This window comes from Parus major, chromosome 3 (assembly GCF_001522545.3).
Source record: "Parus major isolate Abel chromosome 3, Parus_major1.1, whole genome shotgun sequence".
In the NCBI taxonomy this organism is placed as follows: domain Eukaryota; kingdom Metazoa; phylum Chordata; class Aves; order Passeriformes; family Paridae; genus Parus; species Parus major.
Window position 1 is genome coordinate 71,730,838 of NC_031770.1, and position 19,020 is coordinate 71,749,857.

General features: G+C 35.1%; 1 protein-coding gene across 4 annotated transcripts in view; it reads right to left on the reverse strand.

Annotated features, from left to right (window-relative positions):
- Positions 1–9,181: 9,181 nt before the first annotated feature.
- The window catches only part of GRIK2 (glutamate ionotropic receptor kainate type subunit 2), a 357,308-nt gene continuing 347,469 nt past the window's right edge, over positions 9,182–19,020 (reverse strand). For 3 of the 4 annotated variants that reach the window (XM_015622179.1, XM_015622175.1, XM_015622176.3), the window contains 2 exons: positions 18,105–18,282; positions 11,750–11,863 (listed from right to left, as the gene is read on the reverse strand). In XM_015622179.1, coding sequence (XP_015477665.1) covers positions 11,850–11,863; positions 18,105–18,282 — 192 coding nt within the window. In that variant the 3' untranslated portion in view covers positions 11,750–11,849. Of the gene's footprint in view, positions 11,864–18,104; positions 18,283–19,020 lie in introns of all 4 variants that reach the window. The other variant, XM_015622177.2, reaches the window with a different exon arrangement.

The following is a 19,020-nucleotide window of genomic DNA, read 5'->3' on the forward strand; positions in this document are numbered from 1 at the left end:
TTTTCATTCTGTCATTTATGCCATTCTGTAAATTGGAAAGAAATACTCTTTGAGCTCCTTAAGAGAATGTAAAAATTAATGCTTATTAGGAAATCAAATACTGTAATAAAGATCTCTACTGGAAACATACACTAAATAGATTTATTACAATTGAAATTAAACTAAAAATTTTGTTTACAGTCATTGAGGAACACAAAGAAAATATCTGCATCTCCAACAGATGGATATATAAATATATGAGTAAATTTAACCACAAGCTGTTTTAACAGTCTCCAGGTTAAAAAAAAAAATAAGAAAGAATATTGGATATATCTTTGAGAAATTTTTTAAAATACCCTTAATTTTAAGCAATTATTTGAGAATTATAACAAAAATTATCTATAATTTAGTTATCTGAAAATCTTTACAGAAACTGACATACTGCTCAGATTTCATAATTAAGCTAGCAGACAAAAATGGAGTCAATTGTAACTATGAATCATCAAGATTATTAAAAAGAAATTTAGAGCATTAAATGATGAAATCTCTTATCAGTCATTTGCTGGTTATCTGTCAGATTTAAAGAGAGCCTGATACAAGTTTAGAAATAGGATTCAAGATTATTAATGAGAAGGAAAAAAAAAAGTTTCAGTCAAGAATAGACAATCTTATCTACTTTTTTATATACAGAATTTTAAAGCATGTCTTAATACCAACTCATCAATGGATTAATTATAGTTTTCATTTTCATTCCATATTTAAAATTTTAAGATCCACTGCCTAATGTGTTTCAAAATAAATTACTTAAGCTGCATTTTCTTATTCTATTTATTTTGACAAAACCATTTGTCACCTGAAAAAGAGGCAGCAAAATTGTAACATTGACAGGCCTAAAAGGCCAGGAAATTAAGCTTCATGTGTCATTCAGTGCATCAATATGTGGAGTACATGTAAAAAAACCACCATATCTCATGCAGGTAAGTCTTGAGGAGCACTGGCAAGTGTGGACTAATACATTTCAACTCCCGTATTTTATCAGTCCAAATATTCTGCAAAAATTCCCATTAATTTCATTTGTGCCGGGCAAGGTGTTAGCTAAGTGGCATGATTATTCCATACTCATCTTTATAATGAGTTGCTATGAAAATGACTGAAAATGGACATCATCCTTATTAAAGACTGACCTGTACCTTCAATGGTACAGAGCCCTGTGAAAATCACAGGGCTCAGGATCAATTTTCTAGATCTCACAGCCTCTTCCTGACAAGTGGGATACATAAATCTGGAAAAATTCAAAGCTCTGCAGAATTTAGAATGCTTGAACATTCAAGAAAAGTTCACACTGTTCACTTTTTAGTGTCAAAAATCAAAATATTAATTATAATGCATTAAGACATTAGTTAGGTCTGACAGCTTAACAAACAGATGAAAAATTGGGTCATTCAGTTCTGGTCTAGAACAAGATTTCTTGTCGTTCATGCAGTATGTATTAATCCACGGATAGCTTGTTACAAAGGCCATACTTCACTGTATCTACTTTTTAAAATACAGTGGCTCCTTGCTGTGTTTTTGTCAAAGTCTCAGTTTAAGAAAGGCTATCTGATTTATAAAACTGGTTTTTACCAGCTTCCAAAGAAATCCGGGTAGGCTCATAGGCTACATGTGTAGACAAACTGAAGTACTAGAATCTCAGTTGTCTTATCTCATTAATTTTGTTCCATAATTAGAAAAAGACGTAAGAGACAAAACATTGATGTGCAACATGGTGGAACTTGGTCTTGTCAAAAGGATTCTAGTAGTACAGACACTACTGTAATGATTTTTTTACATTATAGACAGTCCACACACATTAAGAAGAGTTAAAGAAATTGTTTCCTGGAGGTGGGTCCTTAACTCAAGTTAATGTGATTTCATCACATAAACATCTTGAACCAGAATGTCTTGGAGGCAGATGGATCTGAGAAACAACTTAAATTTTTTGTTCTAATGCTGTAACATAATATTTTGTATTTTGAGATCATTCTCTTTTTTTGCAGTCACTTTACATAGAGACAAAGGTTAAAACCAAAGTAAATCAGCCAAACAAATCCAGTTACCAGGAAAAAAACCTAAAAGGTAGAGAAAATTAAATGAAATTACACAAAAAATACAGTTGTTATCATGAAAGTCAGACTGCTAATACAACCTCTCACAGTCTCACATGCAGAATCTGAGTCAGTTCATAGTTTTGTAGAAACTAAAATGATCCCTATCTTCATAAGCAATTTCTGGAATACAACATTAGACTAGTTATTACTATAATGTGAACCCGTGTAAAACTGGAATAAAGAAAAGGGAAAAGAAAATAAGTCAGGCAATCAGAATACCTATCACCAGAAAAGATGAAATGTGGACAACTGACAGTATCAATAGCCTGTTTATAATTCTGTTTCTTTGATTTTAAGGGCCACTATTTGTCTCCCTCAGGTGAGATTCTGGCCCATGATCATCTGTCTGGTAGAACTCTGTACTGACCTTAAAATACATAAAGAGAATCAAGACTCCAGGACAAGTAGTGGTAGGTTTGAGTTTAAAGACAAAACCTAAAAGGAAAAAGCCTGACAAACTTTACCAAATAGAGAAAAATATTTAGCTCTACTGGAGCTAACATGTTTCTTGGACGCTTTCTTCTGGATCTAGGGCTAATTCAGACAATTGTACGTATTTCATCTAGAAATTTGAAAGCAATACACGTGCTTCTGCAGTTAACAAGTTGAGTCTATGATTTAAAATCCTGCTATCTGAAAATTTATTAAGTAATATAGTATTCTGGTTTAGAAATAACTCCTGAATCTCATAAAACTTGAACACAAAGAGGTTTTGTTTCTTTTTGCTTTTTCTTTCTCTTTTTTTTTTGTGTTTCTTTTTTTCCCTCATTAGGGAACTTGGCTTCAAAACTTTCAGAGAGAAATATGGAAACATATCAATTAACAAGGTATGCTGAAAATTACTCTTCATTTTGAAGCAACTGAACTGTCTGATATGTTTCAAAACAGAGCAACAAAAATTGCTTTTGGTCACCTTTCTGCTCACTCTAAGATAGTGAATGCTGTGCATCACATATGCAGAGATGAAACTTTTTACAGCAAATCAGACAACTCAGTAAAAATTGAAGTCTGGTTGGAGAGATATATAGTCATGGTTCACTTGGCAATTCTCAAAAATATTCAGAAAAAGAAAATAATTATATTCAGAAAATATTAATAAATATGAAAAAAAATCATTTTCTAAACAGAGACAATTTTTTAATATTATCAAACAACAGTTTCAAGATGAAATTATAAATTTTACAGCAAACGAAGATTAAGGATATTTATAGTCTGATGTCTAGTACAAAATTTGTCTTGCATGTTGCAAATTTTGAGTAGATTATGTCTTCAGACATAATAACTGGAAGAAGCTTCATGTTCTCAAAGTCTTCAAGTCCTAATGGGGACTTGAGCAACCATGGTACCTGCTGAAGAGACAGCAAATCAAGGCACAATCAGTTCAGATTTCCAGAGTGGTTTGATAATTTCCTGACAGGGATGTTGGAGGAACCAAGAGAATCTTTGTCTATTCAATCTCATTCTTACAAACATGGAAGAATCAGGGCGAGGGACAGTATGGGCTGCAGGTGATCAGTTTCAGGATTCTGAAGGAAGAGGATCAAGACAAAAATTTAGATCATAATCCTGGATTTAGGGAAAACAGAACTTGTTCTTTTGATATTCCAAGATCTGCTTTTAAGAATCCCAAGAGAAGCAGTCATGGAATGCAGTCACAGTTTTACAAATGCCGAAACCCACCTGGACTTAATCCAGCAATCAATCCATTCCTTCCTTGTAAAAGGAAACAAGAAGGGTTTCTAAAGATATGTCATCAGGAAAAAGAAGACTAGGGAAATCATGGGATGGTTGTAGGAGGTGGAGGTGGAGAACTGCTGACAAAGAACATGGAGAAGGCCAAGTACTCAATATGTTTTTTTAATTTGGGTAAGCTCTCAGAAAAGTGAGGTTTCTGAGACCTGTGGGAAAGTCTGGAGAAAAGAAGATTTACCTTTGGTGGAAAAGGACCATGTTAGGAAACATTTAAACAAACTGGACATATATAAATTGGTGAGACTTGAGATGCACTTGCAAAGTATGGGGGAGCTGACTAATGTCATTGTGAGGTCATTCTTGATAATCTTTGAAAGTTTATGTTGGCTGACAGAGATGCCCAAGGTTTGGAAGAAAGTTATTGTTACTCCTCCCTTCATGAAGGGCAATAAGGAGGACGTGGAAAACTACAGGTTTGTCAGCCTCATCTCCATCTTTGTAAAGATGATGGAGAAAATCCTTCTGGAAATATTTTCCAAGTATTGAGGTCAAGAAAGTGCCTGATATTAGTCAGCATGTATCTGCAAAAGGAAAATCGTCTTTGTCCAATAGCCTTCTATAGTAAGACCAGTTTCACAGAAGACGGAAGAACACTGAATGTTACTTATATTTTACTTTAACAAGGTTCTCAGCATTATTCCCCATAACAGCTTCACAGATAGACTTAAGACATATGAACTAAATCTGGCAAAAATAGGGTAAATTGAAAACTGGCTTCTCTATCAGTTGAAAGGGTTTTAATCAGTGCCAGCAAGTCCAGCCACAGCCCAGTAACTAGAGATGTATCAAAAGGGTCTCATATTGTTTAATAATTTCATTAATTACACGTATGATAGAACAGTGTGCAAGTCTGATTACTTAAAGGAGGAGTGTTCAATAAAGCAGAAAGTTGTGCTGGCATTCAGGAGTGCTTCATCAAGCTGGAGAGACAGGCCAACAGGAAGGACACGAAGCTGGAGAAAGAGAAATGACAAGTGCTACACCTGGAGAAGTCTATGTACCAGGCCAGGCTGGGAGCAAACCAAGTAGATAGCAGTTTTTCAGAGTTTTGCATGGGAGCTCTGGTGGACAGAAAACTGAACTTGAGCCAGCAGTTTCTCAACCTCTCAGCTAAGAAAAGCAATTTAGCCTTGATTGCATTAGGAGGAACACTGCCAACAGGTCAGGGAATGGAATCTTTCCCCTTCTGGTGAAACACATCTAGAGTGCTGGGTCCAGTTCTTGTCTCCCCAGTATGAGAAACACTCATACTTATATGCATAGATTATGGTCCCTAGTTAATGGCCTCAAAGATGATTAAGGGATTGAGCATCTGTAATATGGGGAGAGGCTGAGACACTTGGGACCACTTAGCTGGAGAAGAGAAAGCTTAGCAGAATCTGACAGAAGGAAAATGGAACTAGACTCTCAGTGGCAGCCAGTGAGGGTATAAGAGGCTGTGAATACAAGCTGAAATACAATAAATTACTTTTAAATGTGAGCAAAAAAATATTCCTCACTGTCAGAATAATTGTACATTGGAAACAGAGTGGCCAGGGAGTCTTCATCCCTGGACAAACTTCTCTAGTTGACCCTTCTATGTACAGGGGCATTGTACTCAAGAGTCTCAAGAAGGCCCTTCCACCTGAAGAAGGCCTTAGATTCAGCAATTCAAAACCTCAATAATTCTGTGATATGATTCTTCTATAATAAGCCCACAGGACAGCTGTACTTATGCCAAATTATAATTTTTAAGATGAATAAAATTGCTTATCAGGTGTACATATCAGAAATTTCTGTTGACCTACCACAGCCCAAATGGCCCAGCCAGTGAGGGTGGTTACAATATAAAGGGAATTATAATGGTTACCACTGTGTTAGGCTGCTTTTCATTCCCTGGGTTTAACAGCCAGCAGATTACTTGTGGGAAAATATCATAAGACAATCTTTGGCATAAATCCGTCATAAGTTGAACTTGTACCTTCAAAACCAAATCACTACAGATTTGGATCATAGTGGTCAGCATTGCCCAAGGAATCCTAACTACAGATCCTTTACCAATTTTTAATGACTTCATACAATTTTTTCAGGTAATTTTAATGCAATGTATCCTATTTCCACTAAGCAAAACCCCTAAAGTCACTGCAAAGAGGAAATTCTAAGATTTTGTCATTTTTTAAACTTAGGACTAGGTTTCCTAAGTTTCTGGGAAAAAAATACATTCTGTGATCAGGAAAGAAAGGCATTTTCTTGGCTCTGAGAACTCTTGAAAGACAGATCCATGCATAATTGCCAGTATACACTTCAATATTCTGAAGAACTAAGTTCAGTGATACAGAATGTCACTCCTTGAGGATGAAAAAAGTAAAAGGGAAAGCTGATATGTTTGTCCTCAAGACCATATGTGTTGTCTCCTTTCATTTATATAGCTAGAATTTTTCTTGAATTCCCACAATTTTTCACTCCAGCAGTCATAGAAAGATGGTGTTCTTGACAGAAGCAAGAGGAAGTATTTCTTTAATTTTGTTTAGAACCATATTTTTTAGAAAATTTCTAATTTTATTCATAAAATTTTTTTAAAAATAGGATTGCTGTGGATTTCAGCAATGAGAAGCTTGAGTGAGAAGACCTAAGTGGGTTGATAAGATGAAGGAAGGAAAGGTTCCTGGTGTTAAGCTTAACCAATCTCTTAATCATAACTTTTCCACACTTTGACCAAACAAAATTCTCATTCTGAAGCTCATACTGTATATCTGTGTTAACCTACTTTTTTTTTTTTTTTTTTTTTTTTTTTAAGTAGCTGTTTTAATATTTAAACTATTATAGAATGTATGTGAACATGACATTCTATTCCCATACCCCGACCATGTAGGGAAAATTCCAGTAAGATGAGTCAGTGTGATAGCTCCTTTGGGTTGGTTTTATTACTTTTATTTTTTGATTTTTCTATTGCTGTAGTGATTAGGATTTCAGGCAATGAGCTAAAACAATATATTACTAGACTGGCAGTCAATCAGATCACTATCACTTCAAACATCATTTAAGAAGATCTACATTTTTTATTATTTATATAGCTCCATAGTTCATGGTGCTACATAGAACAAATCAAAGACAGATTCCCTGCCCCCTAAGAGCTTACAGTCTAGGCAAGTACAAGAACAACAGGAGAAGATAACACAGGCAGGGGACAGAGTGGGGTAGTAAATGAAAATAAAGACAATTAGATTACAGTCACATGAAAAGCTTATGTTTTTATCTTGGTGAATACAAACTGGGAGAATGAGGTGTTTGAGTAACTTTATTTTAAATTAGAACTAGATTTCAAGGAAGGCCAGAAGAAAAGGGCTTTGAAAATAAATTTCATAGTGTCAGAGGTGCTTGGAGAAAGGCAGAGAGGCAAGACTGGAAGGGAACAGGACACTAGCATGTTTGAGGTTGGAAAGAAATGATCTTCTCAGTAAGAGAAGCCAACCTCAGAGACCTTTTGTTTTCCTATACATCTCTGAAATTCTGACAGAAACACAATCACTTCTGTACACATAGTTCTGCCTTAAATATTATAGCCGTACATATTTGGGGCTGCATTGGATAAAATCTTGATTCCTCTTAAGTAGGAGTTCTTTCAAAGGAGTATTTAAGTTATCTATTTTTTGTTTGTTGAATGTTTGGAGACAAGTGAAGTTGTGTCTGAAGTATTTCATATTTTTCTAATATCCTTAATATAAAAACAATAAACCATTATTTTATAGCATAATTTTTTACCTCTCAGTATGATATTACCTCTGCTCATGATCCTTTTTCCCTGAAAATAATTTTATTTTGTAGAATATTAGGGCATTTCTTTTATTTGTGGCTTTGGATTTTGGTGCAATATGTTATTTCCTTCATAAACTATGTTTTTTCAATTCTGAAATATTAACAAGTTAGTGTAGTAGGACCAAACTCTGTTATTTTTGGGGTTTTGAACACTCTGTGGATGAAATCAGGAAAGATTAATGAACAGAGCCTCAAGTAAAAATAAAATGAAAGAAAAGGTTATTTCAAATCTATACTGAATTCTTCAACTGAAAATTGAGACAGAAATTTCAGAAAGAATTACCACATACAAAATCTGTCAGATACTCCCTGTATATGTCTGTACTTATGTTTATATAAAAGGAGAATACCATTAAAAAGGCCTGCTGATGTCTATAATTGGACAAATCCTCATTTACTATAAAGCATCAGGGATCTCTTGATTTCATCCAACAATTTGGCTCATAATTTTCACTACCAGTGCTTCACAAATGACATTTATCAACAACATAAAAGGGGTTTTGTCCCTTGTTTTTGGTTATCTATTGCTATACAACCATATTGAGGCAAGCTGAAGATTTAAATGGTATGGGGTTTGTGTCTTAAAGATTGTAGTTGTCTATTTTCATTGAAACAGACACAGAGGGCAAAAAAGTCCTGTTCAATTTTTACCTCCAATTGTCATCCACCAGGCAGCACCATTTCACTGAGCTATAACTGCTTTAAAATTCTTCTCTAGAGTGACATTTGAGGTATGTCAGAGAAACACCCATCACCCTGTCCTGAGAAATCAGCAGACTAATTAAGCTGTTATGTGAAACCACATAAAGCAGTTATATATGGATTCCTAATCTTTGTGGGCCAGATACTCTCTTGATTTTTGCTGGGCCATCAATTTTAATTACAATATAGAAATTTATACAGCATGAGAATTTTTGAATTTTGGGAGAAGCCTTTCAGAGGCCTATCAAAACAAAGATTTTTTTCTTCAGAACTGAGGGTTTTTTTCACAGCAGTGAAAGGAAAATGAAGCTTTTGAGGAAATTGAAAGAAATTGAGCTTTTCCAAGTACAAAACTATTGGTAGTATTTTCTACTTTTTTGGGGGTCAGATCTTTATTAGTCAATTTTTTTGTAAATGTCTTAATACAGAAATAATTACTAATGCACAACAAAGCAACAACATGAGTTAGTGTATGATTGTTGAAAAAAACCCCATTATCCTACTATGAATCTGTGGAGCCATGCATTTCTATTCTTGATCTTTAATATAAATCTCCAGTTACTTTGCATATTTCCCTCAACACTGGAAGGCTAAAATTCTGACCAAAGTCTGAATTAAGCCACTCAACCTCTGTGATAGAAGTTTTCTTCCTTGGGGAACTTTGACCCAGTAAAATATTTGGGACGTATTCTGCATTCGCTCTTACTGTGGCTCACATAAAACTTAATGAGAATTTGTCTTGTGCAGCAAGGTGAAAATGAAATCCTGCTTATTTCAACATCCTCAATGGAGAAAGGAACAGTATGTTTGAATATAATACAGCATTTTATTACATGATTTTACAAATTTTATTGTAAATCATCAATCAAATGCAATAGCCAATTTTTTCCATTCCAAGCCATCATAATTAGGAGTTTTCATTGTGTTATATGACAGTTACTCTTTTCCCCTTAGTGTTTTAAAGAATTAACTTAAATATAAATTATGTAAGTATACTCATTACCAGAAAAATTGTTTAAAGTGTTTTTATCTTCTTTATACTTCAGACAAAGATAACCTGTTCTTTGTTATCACATAAATGGGGATGAAACTCACAAATATAAGAGAATTTGCTTTCTCAGTCCCTGCTCACAATGGAAATGGCCAGCTCAATCTCTACGAAGATTCATGATAACTGGGTAGTAGACACAAACCTCCCATTTACCCCTAAATTTCATTATATAACTTCTACAGTTTGGATTATATATCTTATATTTCTGTGCCATAAAGAGGATGATAAGATTAAATTAAGCCTGAGTAAACAACCAATCTCTTTACTCACCAATGACGTATTATCTATGATTATTTTAATGTTTTTAGGGGGTTTTCCAAATTAGTCAAATTATTTTTTTCCATGTAAACACCATCTTCATAATCTTTTTTAGTTTACATAATATTCTTACATAGTCCATACCATACATTTCTTGTTGAGATACAAATTAATTTACAGTAGACAGTGGTGCAAGGTTCAGCATCTGTAGGGCAGTATTTCAAAATGTTATGTCCAGGAACTCACCACAGTCAGGACATATAAGTTAGCTTTATAGCAGCTAAGAACCAAATCCTGTAAATATTATCACAATGTGCTGTAATGGCTTCTGTCAGAACTCCCAGCAAACTCTCTTGTCACAAATTTAGTGGAAAGAATCATCAGGATAGGGCACTAAGCTGAAGCTAAGTACCAGTACTGACACAAAGTACTGCACATATGTTGCTCAAAACACACAGCAAAACCAAACCAACTAAAACCGACATAAATTTAATGCTTTCTTTTGTACTTTTTTTTTTTTTTTTTTTAATTTGTGCATTGGATTCAAACAGCAAACTGAGTGCATATTAACTTCTATCACAATGTGGTCAAGAGGTCTGTGTCTTTTACCATTTACACACAATTGTTCATGACAGCATGTTATCAGCTTAGTGGAAACCAGGGGTGTAGCATGGTAAGCAGTGGTGGTAGTGCACCTATTTTTTTATATTATATAACTTGAAAATATGTCTCTTCTAAGATTCCTTTTTCATGATAAAAATAGTTTTCACCAAACGTTGGTGGTGCGCACGCACTACCACTCATGCTTGGTATCACACCCCTGACAGAAACACATGTTCTTATTTTGTTGATAAAAAGTATTACAAAAATTTCCATACAAAAACTATTTTCATAGAAATCTTGCATTTCCACAAATAAACCTGAACATTTTTTTTTTTTTGGAAAAAAAAAAAAACTGCTCAAGAATTTTGTTCATTTAGTACTGTGACTGTATTGAAAAATGCAGTCCTCCTTTAAGTTCTTGACATTCACTTCTTTTAGGTGACCCATCCCTCTTCCAACATTAGCGAGAATCGCACAGGCTCCATTGAGTTCAATTAGTAGCAGGAACAAGTGTTTCAAAACCCATTCAGGCTAAAATGCAAGCCCTCTATGTGTGAAATACACTGCTTCCCACCCCCCTCCCCTCTTTTCACAATTATAGAAAAGAAAATTAATTGCTTATATCTAAAGGTTGTAAGATACATTCCTTTGCACTAAGGAAACTTTCCTTCATCTAAAAATTGGGTCAAAAATCTGGAAATATTTTTGTCATTTTTTTAGATCCAAGTTCCAACCCAGCTAAATTATTATTTTATTTTTTTTTTTGTAATTATTATTTATTTAGTTCAGTGTCACAAACAGTCCAAAAAAAAAAAAAAAAAAAAAGCAGGTGAGCATCATCATATTTATTTTTCTATTTGTGGGATTCATATTTCTTCACTTTTAACATTTCTTCCATCCAGGAAGATCATATCGCCTTGTCCAGATGGTAGTTTCCGTCTACCAGCAGTTACCAACTTTTCTGTGCTGGGAAGTTCAGAAGAGCATATGGTTTCTTGTTCCACTACAGTTCTGAGACATTACTTTTACAAGACTCCTTCTGTGGTTTGTATCATCTTGGACATTTATTCTCTCTTTTCTGGCAACCGTTGAACTTCAAAAGGAACCTGTAACTTCTCACTGAGACTGCATTTGAAACCAGCCACAAAACTCACATGGAACATTCATTCAGAATGGTGGAAACCCATGACAAACAGCATAACCCTGCATAACTTTGTTGATCCATGATGCTTGTGATTCGAGTCTGGCCATTGCAACTGCTGAGATCACAGAGTCTCTAGTTCATAGACACAGCGGCATGAGGTAACTCATTTTATTTTGCACTTGTTGCATATTTCCACAGGAAACATTCTTGCAAGGTTGTTTGGAAAAAAGACGACAGTTTGTGCTTGGGGTTTTTGGCTTCCCAGCTCTAAGCCATGGTTTCTTTACCTGGCAACCTTCTGTCGTTAAACGTGTGCATGTTGATAACTTCTTCTGTTTTCACAATAACAGGGGCCTGTGGCTTGTGTTTTAGTCGACGCTGACACTTCAGAGACATCCTTAGCTCCTCTACCATGGCACTACAGAAGGACCTCTACAGAAGGAAATAGAGGAACAAGAGAAAAAAAAACAGCTGTAAGAAATCACTAACTGCAATGTCTAGAAGAAAATTCACCGTACTGGCACAGCTGGTCAGTCTTTGCTTTGTCCCAGTCTGAAGCTCGAAGCAAATTGTTGGCCTTATTACATGTGTTACATAATAATTAAAATTACTTATCAAACTGTGATGACTGTAAAAATCACCTTGCCTGTACAATTGTTTTTCTGGTGGGTACTGAGTCTGGATGCATATGTTACATAAAACTACTTCAAGCAGATTTTCTGTCAACAGCTTAGCTTTATAGTACAGTATCTGATTGTAACATTCGTGTTAGACATTCAGTAGAATCCCCTTAGCCATATTTCAAAATAGTAATTGCATATCTATGTGACATAAGTGTTATTCAACAAAATATTGTTTTAGTATACAAAGTTTATAAAAGTTTATAAACATGAATTCATGTTTAAATACTCTTAAAATCCAGATCCATTACCAAAAATTGATATTTACTCTATTATATATAATATCCTCTGTATATAAACTTTTCCCACTAGTAGTTATCATTTATGGAGTAGGTGTTTGCAAAATAAAAAAAAAAACAAACCAGCAATTCAGTTTTGTTGAGTTTTACGAAAAGTGCATTATTAAAAAAAGTTTATTAACATTTTTCTATCAAATCCTCAAAGTCCTTTTTCCGGTTTGTAGTACAAGAAATTTGAAAAGTAAAATAAAATCTCCCTATTCCCTCAGTCTGACTGAATTTTCAGCTACTAATAGCGTGCTAAGCAATTAGCCTCCTCTCAATGTGAGAATTGGAGTATCAAATGACATATGGTAGTAAGGAAAAAAGTCTCACTTTTGGGCTCTGCATCATAGTTTAACTCAAACGTTTTGCATCTAATGGAGAAATGTACTAACTAAATAACACATCCCAGAAGCTGAGATGTTAAGCCAAGCCTCTGACAATTGCTGTCAGCCAAAACAAATTTGAGGTGTGGTCTAACCCTTTGCATTTTTCTCTCTTAATAATTCATCTCCAGGCCAGGGAGATGATCAGAAACAAAAAGGCAAATGAACAAATTAAAAACAAACAAACAAACAAACAGTTTATTGAACAAGAAGTAAAAAAGTCAAAGCATCTAGAATTATTATAACTATCTTGTGACCATTTTTTTATTTTGTTTGGTTAGTGGTAATCAATTTATTATTGCCTCATTTGGCCTTTCAATAAAACCCCTCCTTTATTTCTGAACTTATATCTTCATTATTCATACAAACCTGAAGCTTGAAGATTAGATGCAGAAAATATTTAAGCATCCTACCCTACCTAGTTCACTGGGAACCTAGATTGAAGCTGCATTCATAAAAGTCTGCATTCAGCTTCCAGCCTCCAGGGCTGAAAGGACTCTAAGCAGAAAGGCACTCAGCTTTCCCCATTAAATTTTACAGCTTTGTCATTTGGCAACAGTAGAAATTCTGTGAAACACACCGGTGCTTGGCTTAGTCGTGGATCCTTTTAGAATTCACATTCCAGTTCCCCATGCATGTTTATCAGTCCAATAGGTACTCTCTGAAAGGACCTAACAAACCAAGTTCCTTAAAAAATGTGGCAGCTGCTAAAGAATAAATTTCTTCAGTGCAGCCAGTCATCAGCTGGAGCATTAGAGCTGAACATCAGTCACATTTAAGTGTGTCAATATAATAGCATCTTCTGCCAGAGAGATCTAAGCTTGTGTCTCAGTAAACAGCTATAACCTACAGGCATTAGACCATTCCAAGGTAAAGTCACTTGCAGTTGCTGCTTCCTGATCCTGTTCCACTTGGCACGGTAGCAGTTAACAGAGGAACAGAGAAAGTGAGAAAGGGAAAATGTGAGCTGTTCTGTAGATTAGGGATGAGAGCACACAGCAGCAGAGGGAGAGCTTCAGTGGTAGCTCCTGTTTCACCGAGAACTTCAGTAGCTTTACATAAAATTCTGTTTTGTGCAGAAGAGTGCAAACATGACTTGTCTTAATCAGGAATTAGAACTGAACATGAATCCAAGAAATCCTCAACAAATGCCCTCTTCCCTAATCCTTTGCATGAATAAGGAAATGGGCAGGTGGGAATTGAAGGAAAGGGTAATCTTGCTGTGGGTATGATACACTTCCTTTGAAACATTTCTTTCTCCTGCTGAGTTTGAAATAAAGGAATAATGCCTACTCAACTTACACTAGAAATTATTTTACCACCTACAACTAAGAAAAGCTTAAACTGTGAGGCCAAAAGAGAAGAAGGTATATTTCTCTGGTTCAGAGTCAAGAACATGCCCTTCAGAGGCAAAAATTTAGCATTTCGGGCTGAAGTGAGCTCTGCAATGTGCACTGGGTTGACATCCAAGACAGCTTTCTTTGTGTGAATGAGGTGGCTAAAATTCCTAATTGAATGGTCTGAATGTAACATGTCAAATGTTAATGCATATTGTATCTTTGCTGAGTATTGTGTAGAAAGTAGAAAACTGTACCTCCTTGTCCTACTATACTTCGAAAGAAAATATTCAACTCTCTTAGACTCCCCCTCTTTTCTACTAAAGTGCTGTTGCTTAACATCAAAACTGCCATTATGATTATGGAATAGAAATTAATCCTGAAATATTTTAAAAGGGCAAGGTTTCATTTAGTATTTCATAATGGCTTACAGGCTAAATTTCTAAGGCTTGAAGATCTTGGAATTTCCACTATGTGAGGAACCTAGCATATAAGTCAGGAATTTCATAGGGAATCCATTAAGAAGGAAATGGTGCAACTCAGCACTACACAACTTGTAGCCATTATACAGCTCTCACCTCTGGAATTAAAGACTTTGCTAAAACATTCTGAGGAACAAAATCCTTCTAAATTTTAAAATTATGCATTTGCTCTTAAAACTTTCAAGATTGTGTCCCTTGTCTCTCTTTTTTTGCCAAGATGTCTGAGAAGAATGCCAAATTAGAATAAATCCTTTTCAAGAGGAATCAGTCCACCAAAACCTTTGCAAAAATCTGCAAAGTGTATAAATTTTTAGGTAATATCAGTACAGAATGGATTATAACCAACATCCAAGAAAAGAGAAGATACATGTCAACATTTGTAAGTATCTTGAAAATGAGATCTCAAGAAACTTGCCAACACATTTTATCTGCGGATTTTACCTGGATATGAAAACTGATTAAAAGAGATATTTCTGAATGGCTGACAGTCTTAACAAAGCATATACCGTAACTTTGAGACAGTTATTTTACATAAAATATTCTTCCTTTCTATGTCTTCAAATTATTTTTTATAAATTATTTATGGTATCTTGTATGCGCATATGGTAATAAAAATATTGTTTCTGATTAAGAGTATAGTTAAATATTTTCTGTTTGTTTGCTTGTTTCTAATTTCACTCATTGAAATAGTCATGTATTTTAAAAATATTATTTCAAGTCTATGTAAGTTTATGATCCAGATCTTTTTTCTTCTTTGGGTTGTATCTGAGAAACATAAGGAAGTGTTTTCATACATATTAAAAAAGTCACATTCAATAAATTTTAGAAAGTATTTATAGTTCACTTTTTAATTGAAATTAATAATTTTTTTGTCTAATTTCAATTCCAATCTCTGTAGTCTCCATTTTTGATGCCATTAAACTTTGTGTTCTTTCACTGTTAGGATTCAATTCTTTGGAATAATAAGACATGAAAACAAGAAAAAGCTCTAGAATATTTTTTATCTGACAGAGAAAAGAATGATATGATTTTAGAAAAGATAATCTAATGTCTTGATCCTGAATTCGACTGCTAGGGGAAAACAGCAAAATATTTACAGAACTGAAAGGCTACATTTCAAAACTGTTGTCCATCACAGAACTGAGCACTTTAGTTTATATTACAAGACTCCACTTAATTCAAAGAAAATAACCTCTTGCTCCCAACTTACCTTCCACACAGTAGGCATGTTACAAGAGCATCAGTTATTATCAATCTTTCACTAACCCTTACAAAATCATAAGTTGTCTTCTTAAATGTTACCAGAAAGTAAATGCTGCCTTCAAGTCAGATATAGTCAAATGCTAGAAGAATTTAAGGACAGCATACAGCTCTCTAAACCACAGTGTGCATAAGTGCATCAGTTTTGTTGCAGCATATCCTGATAAAACATTGCCAAAAAAAAGTGCACAAAAGACAATTTTAATCAGAACTGCAGGTCTTGGCCTTCTAACACAAAACAATTTTGAAAAAAGTTTGTTATAAGGTGAATAAAGAAGTAACAGACAGGCTCTGATATTCTTTGCCACTGACATCTCACAAGTCCTGGAGAATCAAGATAAGAATTTTGCAAAATGCTACCACTGCTTACAAGCTGATTAGATGGCTTGTGCATGGCTTTACTGCATGAGAAAAAAATAGTTTTTTCCACATGTGTATTAATATGAAAGGTAGATAATACTTACTCTGTTTTCATTATTTAGCTTCATGAGAATTTAGAAAGGTAATTAGAAATCATAGTAGCATTTGTTAGACACATAATTATGAGACTATCACCTTAGATTTTTCTTTAAACAGTCTAAAAAGAGCAACAGGAAGAGAGAACAGCATGCTTGCAACACTCTAAACATTCTAGTTAAAGTGGTTAACTAGTCAGTGTGTTTTAAATTAAAAAATCTCCAATCTCTGGTTTGTATTTTTCCCTTTGATGACTGTCAACATTCAATAGGATTTAAGATTTACTGAGTTCATTACTTCCGGTCTTGTCTGTCAGACATTATTCGAAGATTTGTTTAATTATCTTAAAGCAGCAACAGCAGTAATCCTGCATTATCTTGTGCTATGGGTCATTGTTCTAGCATCTAGGAGGACATATCAATCAAACCGTTTTTTGTCTTGAAGTTAGTTGAGAATGAATGCACAATCCTATCCTGACTCTCCCTCCTAATCAGTTTCTGATTCCTATGCCACTCCTTCAGGGATTTTAAATATGTGTATGGAAAATCTGTCAATCTTAAACCCTCTAGACAGAAAAACAAATCCCATCAAAATGTTGGCTTAGGATCACAAAGAGACGAACAATTAAAGAGAAAATAACCTCAGAAAAAGTGAATCATATATCATGGTAGTCAGAGTACAAGCATTTCAAAGTTGAAGTGTACTTGTAATTAGATTTTTAGGTTGCTTAGTTATATACCTATTCTTAAGCATGACTGTAGATCGAAGGTTGCACATATATATATGCATACTATACATATCTATACGTGCATAATATAGTTACCTTAAAATTAAATTGCCACTAACTTTTCTGAGGCAATAGAGTTTCAATCCACAGCAAGTATAATGCACAAGTACACTTCAGACTAAATTCACACCAATTACCCGAACATATCACCAATATATTCCCAATTTTAGATTAAGAAATTATTTGGAGTTTTGGTAGAAATAGAATGAGCAACCAGTTTAGGAAGTTATTTTCAGACAAAAATATATGTCACTTGTATGAAACAGAAATTTCACTGCCCACTCAAATGATGACAATAATATCAAACAAAGTGAAAAATTTAATTCCACAGATAAAGTTTTGTCTTCACTGTAGTATCTACAAAGTCACCACCAGTAGAGTAGTTCCAGACAGCTTGATGAAGCGTGAGGTGCCTTATCCTGTAACTGAATGCTGGCTGTTTCAAGGACTTTTGTAGCTATTTGACAGAGAGGATCAAAAAAAGTCTGATGGGACTGACCCTTTCTGTAACAAAACAACACTGAAACAATTTTCTGCAGGCTGAAGTGCTCGCTGAGTTTAAGAGTTATGACATGAACTTAGATGACATACAGGACCTCACTGCAGGCCACTTCTTGTGTTTATTGTGTCTCCCAGTGGGACAATAAAATTCCAGCTTGCCTTAAATAAATTATCAACTGGTGTAAAAAAAAAAACATATAAAACAAACAAACAAAAAAAACCTCACCAAAAAAGATACAGCCACTCTCAAATTCTAAAATTTATTTCCTAACAGAACAAAATGCACTCTGGTTGATGACAGAGACTTTCAGGAAAGCAACACTTGAGTTCATTTAAAGTCTTCTGAAACTATTTTCCTTGTTTTTAGCCTGACAGCTACCCTTCTGTCTGTGGTTGATGGGGAGCTTCTATTAGTGCAGAAAGCTTTTTTCAAAGTGGTTTTGTTTAGCTCTGCCAGCAGCCCTTCCAGCCATCACACTGACCATGATGTTTTTCTGACTCACCTGTGGACCTAGGCTGGGGCAGAAGGGATTGCACTTGTGTGGTTCCACTCTTTCCTCTCAGAGAACTCCCAGAGGATGGCATAGGGCAATTGCTCATCAGCCCCGAGGGCTCTCTTTCATGTAGGATTCCACAAGGTTTCATCCTGTCATCTCTCCTTTCAACATGTATATGAGGCCACTGAGGAGATAACGAAATAATTTGGGCTGTGGTGTCATTGACACACAGATGATACACAGTCCTACTCTATTGTCAGACCAGGATGATGCTGTCATTTTCAGCTTCCAGTGCCTGGCTGAAATAGGGGGGTGACGGCAATTTAATCCCGGGGAGACAGGTGCTGTGTTGGACAGGTAAAGGCAAGCACTCAGAAGATATCTTCTATCCTCATTTTTCAGTTCAACCTCTTCTGGAAGAGGCTGACAGTCTCACATTTCTCCAGGTTTGGGTCTGTGTTTTCAAACTCAGAGTGGCAATAAGTTCTATTTGTCATTAGTGTTTCAGTCAGAGACAATAATTTCCACTGATGTAAACCTTGTCACACCAGTCCAGATCTTCTTCTAGAACATGGTACTGCTGTCTCATGCCCCTGGACAATGGCTACACATGACTGGTAGGTGTTTAACAAGGACTGAGAGCCATTAATTGTACTTCAGCCATGTAGCTGTCACTGAGAAAATACATAACAGAATATATGGCACTGCCTAACTGGTTTAGAACAATAGCCATTGCAATGTTAATGGGTGTGTATTTTGCAATCACATCTGTGCAGATTTTTCTCTGCCTTTTCAGCAGAGGTGATACTGGTTGCTCTAGTCAATCCCCTGGGATCTTGAATTCTCAGCCACAGGATGTGGTGGTTCATTCAGCTGTTGAATCATCTTTGATCCTACACTTAAATTCATTCTTTTTGTCCAA